General features: G+C 36.1%; 1 protein-coding gene across 1 annotated transcript in view; it reads right to left on the reverse strand.

The window, feature by feature from the left end:
• Positions 1-8,601, reverse strand: part of CERS3 (ceramide synthase 3) — an 88,927-nt gene extending 80,326 nt beyond the window's left edge. The window contains exon 1 of the mRNA XM_061181817.1: positions 8,429-8,601. Within this exon, the coding sequence (XP_061037800.1) occupies positions 8,429-8,601 (173 nt within the window). The remainder of the gene's footprint in view (positions 1-8,428) is intronic.
• Between the last annotated feature and the right edge of the window lie 1,754 nt (positions 8,602-10,355).

A 10,355-nucleotide genomic window follows, 5' to 3' on the forward strand; every position in this document is an offset into this window, starting at 1 on the left:
ACATGTTACAAACAACAAATGCGTTTATATTTTCTTTTTATTTCTTATGTAGGTAACTTTACTGGTGCTCTTTGTTTCTGCATGTGGATTCAAGTTAATGTCTGTGTCCTCTAATTTCAGTCTGTAGGACTCCCTTTAGTATTTCTCATAGGGTAGGTCTGCTTAGCAACAAATTCTTCCAGTTTTTGTTTATCTGGGACTGTCTTAATTTCTCTTTCATTTTGAAGGATGGTTTTGCTTGGTTGACAGTTTTTTCTTTCTTTTTATTTGTCCTCCCATTGCCTTTGGCTTCCATGGTTGCTGATGAGAAATCAATTCAATCTTACTGAGGATCGCTTTTATGTGATGAGATGCTCTTCTCTTGCTGCTTTCAAGATTCTTTGTCTTTCAACAGTTTGCTTATGATGTATCTAGATATGGATCTCTTTAAGTTTATCCTACTTGGAATTTGTTTAGCTTCTTGGATATATAGATTAATGATTGTCATCAAATTTTGGGAAATTTTTAGCCAATTATTTCTTCAAATATTTTCTATCCTGTTCATTTTCTCCTCTTCTTCTGGAGTTCCTGTTATGCATATGTTGCTGTGCTTGATGGTGTCCCACAGGTCTCTGAGGCTTTTTTTCTACATTTTTTTGTTTTCTGTTCCTCAGACTGCTGACTTTTTCTTTCACCTGCTCAAATATGCTGTTAAGGCCTTCCAGTGAATTTTTAATATAAGTTATTGTACTTTTCAAGTCCCAATTTCTATTTGATTTCTTTTTATAATTTATAATTTTTATCTCTTTATTGATATTCTTAATTTAGTGAGACATTGTTCTCATTCTTTCCTTAGTTTTTAAGCATGGTTTTCTCTAGTTCTTTGAACATATTTAAAATAGCTGACTTAAAGTCTTGTCTAATAAGAAGTCCAACATCTAGGCTTTGTAAGGGACACTCTCTACTGATTGCTGTTTTTTTCCTGTGTATGGGCCATACTTTCTTGTTTCTTTGCATGTCTTATAATTTTTTGTTGAAAAGTGGACAAGTTTAATAATATAATGTGACAACTCTGGAAATCAGATTATCCCCATACTCAGAGTTTGTTGTTGTCCATTTGTTTGTTTACATTTTTGAACTGATCTGTAAAGTATGTATTCTTTGTCATGTGTGGGCACTAAAGTATCTATTAGGTTAGCTTAGTGGTCTCCTAATGATTAGACAGAGATTTCCTTAAATGCCTGGAACCAATAAGTCTTCCAGTGTTTACTAAGGGGCTCTGTGTATGTTTCAGGGCACACCTTCAACACTAAGATAGTGGACAACTCTGCCTTAGCCTTCACTTCCTGTTTGCACAGAGCCTCAAGGTCATCCAGAGGTGAGAACTTAAGGTCTACTAAGGCCTTACCTGAGCATGTGGATGGCCCTGGGCATGCCCAAAGCTCTACAAATTCAAGTGGTCTTATTTCCAAGAATAAGTCAGAGCTTTTCAAAACCCCCTGTGGACATATCATTTCCCAGCTTATCCTTTAAAAAGAAAAGCTGTTAGTTTATTGTTTGCCCCAACTGTTATCCACTACCTTAGGCAGTTCCAAAGTTAATCAATTGCCTCTACTTGTTTTAGACAAGCACCCCTCCTCTCCCCAAGGAAAAAGGCAAATAAAGACAGTTTGTGAGTAGTGCCCTTCCAGGGAACCACCAGACAGGTCAGATAATGACAGTTCTCTGGGAATGATGCTTTGAAGGAGCTCCAACTCTGTTCTGCTTCCTTCAACGGCTGCCAGGCTGCTGGTTTCCACTGAAATTGTGGGCTGTTGGTTTTTCAAGACTGTCACAGAGGAAGAAAGGTAAGGACAGAAATAGGGCAAGTTAAAATGCCACAAAGCTTGCTGTTCTTTCCAACAGTCAGCTATTTTTCTTAAGTAACACTCTCCGGATTGCTGCAAGTCTTTGGCTAATTCTAAATTCTGAAAAGTTGATCTTGACAATTTTTGCTAGTTTTCTGATTTTAGGAAAGAGAAAATTTTCAGAGGCCCTTACTCTGACATTTTTGTTGTTAACTTTCAGTGTGTAGTGGTTTTAATTTGCATTTTGCTAATGACTAATGATGTTGAACATCTTTTTATGTGTTTACTTGCTATTTGTGTATCTCCTTTGGTGATGTTTCTGCTCAAATATTCTGCCCATTTAAAAAAATCAAGTTATTTCTTTGTTTATTATTGAGTTACATATTCTGAATTTAACATATTATTGAGTTATATATTCTGAATTTAAGTCCCTCATCAGATATATATTTTGTTCACATTTTCTCCTAATCTGTCTTATCTTTTCATTTTATTGACATCTTTTAAAAATAACTATTAATGCATTTTTACATATCATATAATTCACCATTTTCAAGTATACTACTGATTTTTTTCTTTTTTAGTAAATATACCAAGCTGTACAATTATCACCATGACTCAGCTTTAGAACATTTTCATCATCCCACTACAATACCTCGTACATATTTACTTTAATCCCTCTTTCCTGTTAATCATGCCACAGGCAGTCACTAATCTACTTTCTGTCTTTATAGCTGCACCTTTTGTGGATATTTAACATAATGGAATCATAAAATATGTGGTTGCTTGTGCCTGGCTTCTTTCATTGAGTTTAATGTTTTTGAGATACATCAATGTATTTGGATGCATTTGGAGTTCAGTCCTTTTTATTGCCAAATAATCTATTGTATAGATACACATACATTAACAATGTCTTTTGAAGAACATTTTAGCAATTTAACAAGAGAAATAAAAGCATATGCCCAAATTCTTCTATTCAAATGTTCATAGAAACTTTATTCATTATAGCCAAAAACTGTAAAGAATCCAAATTTCCATCACCTAATTAAAGGATAATAAATTGCAATATACCAATATGTTGAAAGACTACTCAGCAATGACAAGGAATCACTGATACATATAATAACATGAAAAAAATCTCAAAAGCATTATGCTAAGTGAAAGAAATCAGACACAAAAGACTATAATCTATATGATTCCATCTATAGGAAATCTTAGAAAAGGCAAAATTATACTGACAGAAAGCATTTTAGTGATTGCAAGGAGGTAGTAAGTAGGAAGAGGATTAACTGAACAGGGTACAGGGGAGTTTTCAGCCAATGGAAATCTCCTATATCATAATCGTGGTGACAGTTACATGACTGTATACTTTTGTCCAAATGTGTCAAATTTTGGATGAACTTTCTTGTATGTAAATCATACCTCAGTAAAGATGATTTTTTAAAAGCATGATATGTCCCTATTCTTCCTTCATTTCTAACAAAGGCTCCATTGTCTGCCAGGTCAGGCTATTCTAGTACTTACTTAGAAGTTTCTGTGTTTAATTAAATGCTGGAAATTTTAGTTATGAATGATCATTTAACCCTTAAATTCATTGTTTATAACCACGGAGTTGAATAACAATTTTCCTAGGGACTTCCCTGGTGGTCCAGTGGTTGAGACTCTACACTCCCAATGCATGGGGCATGGGTTCGATCCCTGATCAGGGAACTAAGATCCCACATGAAGCACTGCACGGCCAAAAATAAAAAAATAAAAATAAAAAACTTTTCCTAAAATACTCTGATAAAATATATAAGCCAATCCAACTTCCAGATGGCCTAAGTTCTCCTGAAAATGACCTATATATTTCAGAGACACATAAAAACAAACTTATTATGCACCAGATGTACACAGAGCAATGTGGATAGATCATAAAACACAGTGCTGTATTAAAAAAAAAAAAGAAGATATGGAAGAAGGTCTTATCACCATACCATTTATGTCAACTAACAATACATGTACTTTATGTTCATACTCATGTTTGACTGGGTTATACAAACACAAAGCCATCAAATACATACAGCAGGAATGGGAACAGGACTAGGAAATGAGGATAAAAGGTAATTAATGAAAAAGTTAATTCAAATCAGTCAATCAATCAAAAGAGATCTAATACAGACCAAAGACAGCATGCTGTAATTCAAGGAATATGATTAATTCCTCCTCTGCATAAAAGTTCCAAATAAAACAAAAACTAAGATGATCTTAAAACTAACAAAGACTCAAAAAACATATATGACAGGATTTTGGATAAATAATAGAATTGGGTCATTTATCTAACCTACTAGTTAAAAATTTTTATTGGAGTAAACACTCGTTGTTTTTACTAGTAGAATAACACAAATACAAAATGGTTTAATATGGCAGGGTTCTCAATCATACTCACTCAATGTTATCTCCTCAAATATTAGAAATGAAGAAATTAGCAAAAATAAAAAAGCAAAGCAGGATTAAGAAAAGAAGATTTATTCAGTAAGGGAATACAACCAATCTCAAAGCCAAACGAAGTATAACATTTCCCTCTAGAGAGTCATGTGAGAGATAAAGGGTGGATAAGTATACACAATGGATAAAAATACATATCCATAGCATATTTGCTGATATGAGGATCATATCTACAAAGCATTAATTTAAAGAAGAAAGAGAAATAATGGTCCTGTTTGTTAACATGTCCAGGCTTCAAGGACAGAAATAACATTTTCAGTAGAACAGATGAAGTATATAAGTACAGTTTTCTACTTTAGCATTATCCTTTCATTTCAAAAAAAATCTAGAAAATCAATCAATTCATGTTATATAAGTGTAAATAAATATGAATAGGTACTTAATTAAAAACCTATTTTGAGGGCTTCCCTGGTGGCGCAGTGGTTGAGAATCTGCCTGCCAATGCAGGGGACACGGGTCCGAGCCCTGGTCTGGGAAGATCCCGCGTGCCGCGGAGCAACTGGGCCCGTGAGCCACAATTACTGAGCAGGCGCGTCTGGAGCCTGTGCTCCGCAACAAGGGAGGCCGCGATAATGAGAGGCCCGTGCACCGCGATGAAGAGTGGCCCCCACTTGCCACAACTAGAGAAAGCCCTCGCACAGAAACGAAGACCCAACACAGCCAGAAATAAATAAATTAATTAATTAATTAAAAAAAAAAAAAAGCTTTACAAAACAATGACAAAAGAATGGGTAATTTGATATATATGGGTAAAACTTGAAATTTCAAGATAAGGACACTGAAATCATTAAAAAACACATTAAAAAAAAACCTATTTTGAAAAAGGAGAGAATAAAGAAGCACAATATTTGATAAACTGAACTGAAAAGAGGAGGGAAATGACAGATCTTAGCTCTAGAAGGACCTTAGACTAAGATGAAATTTCCTGAACTTTCATTTTATTGATACGGAATAGAAGGGAAAAGTCCAAGAGGAAGAAAAGAGAACGTGAACTTCTGCTCCCATGTAAATGGTTCAAAGTTGGGTTAATTACCAGGGAATGAGTCTCAGGTTTGCTACTACTGCAGAACTGAGCCCTCAGATGGCCTCATTCAGACACCCACATAGCCCGCTCTTCCTTTAGCACTACATCAGTTACCTGTGAGCTAAAAGCCGAGCAATCCCAGAGCACTACCCCCACATATTTTTTTTTTCAATATTGTTTTATAGAATTAAAAAGAAGGCAGGCCTAGGCAGATATTAAGCATGTGAAGTTTAAATACTTCTAAACAGAAACAATAGCCTATTGCCATTAAGATTGATTCCCATTTCTTAAGGACTGAAAGGCTCTTTGACCAGAGTTTAATCAGAGGGTTTTATATGAGAGAACAAAATATCTGAAGTAATGCAAGTCTCAGATAACATTTAAATCCAATGTACATATTCTGAGACTGTTTCAAATGAAGACGGTTAGCAACAATCCTTTTTCAACTCCTGTAAACTGCTACACCTACCCTTCTTTAAAGAATCCCATCATGCCCTCATGTTGCTCAGTGGAAATGGTAGAGGTGGGGTATCTATTCATTGTACCATTAAGTAAAAGTAAAAAGATTACCTTCTGATTTTACCACCCCCATCCCTGCCTTGGACTCTTCCAGGACCATAATTTACTCTGAGATAATGTGCTTATTCCACAAGTGCTTAAATTTGAGTAGCTTAGATCCTCTCTAAATCATACTTCAGACACAAAAAAGAATGTATAGAAGAGTCTGGATATATTAGTTAGAAATTGTTATTCTAGACCCCTCCCCATGAAAAAAATTAAAACATAAGGTAAAACTTGTAAGGAAAGCAAATTCTAAATACAAAGCAAATGTCAGTCACTTTCAAATGATCTACTTGTTTGTTCTTTATCCATCTGTCTCTCTACTCCTTTCTGGGAAGGGCCCTTACTTCCTCATCTTAAATGGCTCCTGGTTAGTACTAAAAGATAAAAATAAGCCAGCCAAATCACAACTCTTGGTCACTTCCTAGAATGAGGAGGTGTAACACAAACACAGTCCAGGACAAAAGAAGGAAGCTTTCTTGTGATAAATATACCATAGGATATGCTGAAACACGGTGTCATATTTATACGAATTTTTGATAGTTCAGAAAAGTTCACATTTGCTATCATTCCCTTAAGCCATGTCTTCCATACTCCCAAAGGATATTAATTTACTCTCTTTTGCCACCAGGAGTATTTCATTGTGAAAGCCCAAGAAGTACTGGTACAGGGGAAAATAAAAACCCAGCAACCCTGAACTTGGTGTCATACCATGGGGGTTTAAGTCCCAGATCTACTCCTGACATACTAACCATGTGATCTTGGCCAGCTCACTTACCTCTCATTTTCTTGATAGAGATCACACCACTTATGATTTTCTGTACCTCTTAAAATATAAGTTTCTATTCAAATGCAAGGTGTAAGTAATATTTTATTTATGATCTAAGTGGTTTAGTCTAAGGCAAATGACATAGAAGCCCTGAAAAAATATAAACTTATACTTCAAAAAGCGTGATCTTGCTCCCATGTTAAATTTTCCTTCCTTCTATTGCATTAAAAGAAATATGAAAAAAAAAAAAGAGAGATATGAGACTAGTGGAGCAACACAGTTTTCTGTAGTGTCACGGGATGGAAAAAACTAAGGGTGAGTAACTGGGAGTTAAAGTTATAAGGAGTTACGAAAGACTATACTTAACCCCTTGAGAAGAAGCAAGAATGGTCCTAGGAATTAAAAGAAGATTGGATTCCTTCCTGATAATTTTTGGAGAGGCCAAGACCAGGGCATAACAAGTTGGTCCTCCACAACCATGCTGCTTTGGCAAACAAAAATTTTTCTAGTTCACTGTCTGATCAAAATGTTAAAAATGGATCTGTCCACCAAAAAGTAGGAAATCTGCAGTGCAAATAAGTAGAGGACCTGGATGCCAAGTTCAAAGATCACTAGACACTCTGCAAGAAAAGCAAGAATTTCAGGACAGCAGAGTAATTTGCTAATTTGGAAGTGCAGTGGCACAATGCTACTTTATTTAGGCATTCTTTGACAAATCCAAACATGTGAGTAAAAGTAAAATTAACTGTCAAAAAGGAAGAACATTTTCAAATCTTCTCAGCTAGAGCTTAGTGGTATTGAGGGGCTTTCTTTTCCTCCCAATAGCAATAGCATATTGTTGGCCCAAGTGAAGCTGTTATTTGTACAAAAACCTTTTGGACAATCCACGAAACAGAGTTGGTCAAACTAACTCTTGAGATAAGGACCCTGCAAATGGTTATAAACATATGATCTGCATTACAGTTAGTCTTGGACAAAATGATCTTTATCAGATTTTGTCTTAAGTTTATCCAACTCTTGACATTCGAATATTCTTTTTGCTCCAGAAAAATTAATGTGCTAATAACAGTTTTTTGAAATAGAGACAACTACAGAGATTATAGATGAACATTTATCTTCAGTTATCATAACACTAGTACAGTTTTAATAAAAGGTTGGAGGTAATATCTATTTAAATTAAATTAAGAAAAAGAAAAGAAGTTTACTTTTTCTGAGAAAGCAAATTGATATTTTTCTTTGATTTCCTTATACCTTGGAATGAAGGCCTGCTATTAAAACTTTCAATAAACCTTTAAAGTAAACTATGCTATAAAGCAATATTAAGTTTGGTCTTTAATGAGCCATTTTTGCTATTTTATAGGCATTCTAAAATGATAATGCATCCCCTAGTCATACTCTCCTAATACTGCCAACAAAGACATGGGGATGCATATCCATTGTCAGACAACATGGTACATGGAAGATGAGCTGAGATCTTGTACCGTCATTGACACTAATAAGCTCTGTGATCCTTAACTTCTCTTGATCTCAATTTTCTTCATTGTAAAACTAATGTACTTGAGGAGATTGTGTTTCTAATTTTCATTTGTTCAGTCTAGATAATATTTAGTGTGCATTTAATTTCATGAACTCCCCCAAGAATCTGTAGCCCATTAGTGGTGACCTCTGAACAACACATTCTTTAAGAATCTTACCAAAATTCTTTATTCTAGAGGTGGGGCAAAGAAGGGGAATGGGGAGGAAAGACATACAAACACTACTTACTTTTCAAAAAAATGTCTGATAATTATCAAGCCAAAAGCACATGGAATGGTCATATATAAATGAGAGGGTTTCACAAAGACGAGTCCATCATGATCTTCAAGATCTGACCACTTTATTGTTGGAGGAAGCCAGAATCTTTCCAACCAAAACCAATCTTTAAACATCTGAAACATTCTAGAGAGATGGAAAAAGAATACATTAGACTTACAGAACAAATACTTAAAATTGAGACAACATTGACACCTTTACTCAAAATAACTAAACCAGAGAGTTTAGAACACAGGGTACTATTACTGAACAGAACGGAGTACTATTATTTACCAGGCTTCATGGAGCTTCATTGCATTAAACAGGAATTACTCTGCCAACAGTCTCAGAAGAATTTCGGCTGTGGCATGGCAAACTGAAGTTTAACACACCACTGTTCACACTCTTGGCACAACATGTGTTAATATTATGGGTATGTGTCTTCCTCTTATATGTTTCCATCATATGAAAATTAATCTAACAATAATCTCTACAACTTCAACATGCCAAAGACCAACCTCATAAAAGCTCCAAGTATGTATAAACCTTCACTAGTATCCTAAGAACTTCTCCAGGAGATAAAGGACAAGCATATTTAACTTTGTATTACAATAAAGAATTCAAATTAGTCCATGTCAATAAATATTTACAGAGATTCTATTATTTGTCAAGCCCTGTGCTAGGCACTGAGGATGCAAAGATTAAAAAGACAGCGTTCTTGCCTTAAGGACCTTATATTCTGTGGGCAAGTTAGGCCTGACAGACAACTCTGACACACTTTTTTCAGGTACAATGAAACAGGTTTGTAGTGGGTGCTGTGGGAACAAGGTGACCAGCACTGAGCCCAGCCAAGACGCGTCGGGAAAGCCCACTGGAGCAGATGATCTTGAACAATGTTCAAGATGTCTTAAATGGTAAGTGGAAGTAAACCAGGGAAAGGCAGGAAAATGGGAAAAAGGGAATAGAAGTTTTAAGGAGAGAAAGTACACTGATCAAGTAACCAGAAACATAGAAGAACATTTAGATGCTCCAATCTCATCATTTAGGCTATGACAATTTTAATCTTGACATTTTGACCTTGAGGATGTTTTGATGTAGTCCTTTAACAGTTAATCTGAGAAAGAAGTCAAATGTCCTCAGATTCACAACAGGGTGGTCAAAATAACTCTGTCAAAACCTCTTGATTTGTAAATACCAGGTGCCCATGGAACACCACCAGCAGTGTGGTTCCACCACAGCCTAAGAATCCAAGGTGTGGGATGCTGGGTCACACACAAGTGCCCAGAGTCTCGGTTTATTGTCCTGGCATAATTAGTAATAGTGCCCCTTCCTTTCAGAAGTGTCCCAGTTTGGGTAATAAATCATACGGCAACTCTCATCAAAAGGCTGGTGAGACAGTTCAGACTTGGTCACAGAGTGTCTGCAATCCAGGCTAAGGAGCTTGGGCTTTAACCAATGGAACCCAGGAAGAGTATTATGCAGAGGAATAAAATAATCAGATATTTTAGAAAGGTTGCTTGGGCAGCCAGGTCCTCTGCGAGCCCATGTGGTATCTTTGTGCCGATTAGAGGATGGTGTCTCCTCTGGACAGACACAGCCCTTCTTCCCAGCAGAATGAGATCTGGGTTTCAGCCTCCAGAACCCCCAGTCAGGCACACACATGGACGCTCTCTGGCAGCAATATGGAGTACATTTCAGGACACACGAAGAATGGAGAGCAATTAGGAGTTTGAAGCACTAAATATGGTCAGAAATTGGAAGCTGCAGAGAGCAGCGGTATCAGGGAGCTGAACATGCTGATCACGCCATTTATGAGATTACACATGAGATCCAAACTGGGTAGAGAATAAAGAGAGGCCAAGAAAGAAATGAGAAAGAGGGAAAAAAATACAAAACTCAA

This window comes from Eubalaena glacialis, chromosome 2 (genome assembly GCF_028564815.1).
Source record: "Eubalaena glacialis isolate mEubGla1 chromosome 2, mEubGla1.1.hap2.+ XY, whole genome shotgun sequence".
Taxonomy (NCBI): Eukaryota; Metazoa; Chordata; class Mammalia; order Artiodactyla; family Balaenidae; genus Eubalaena; species Eubalaena glacialis.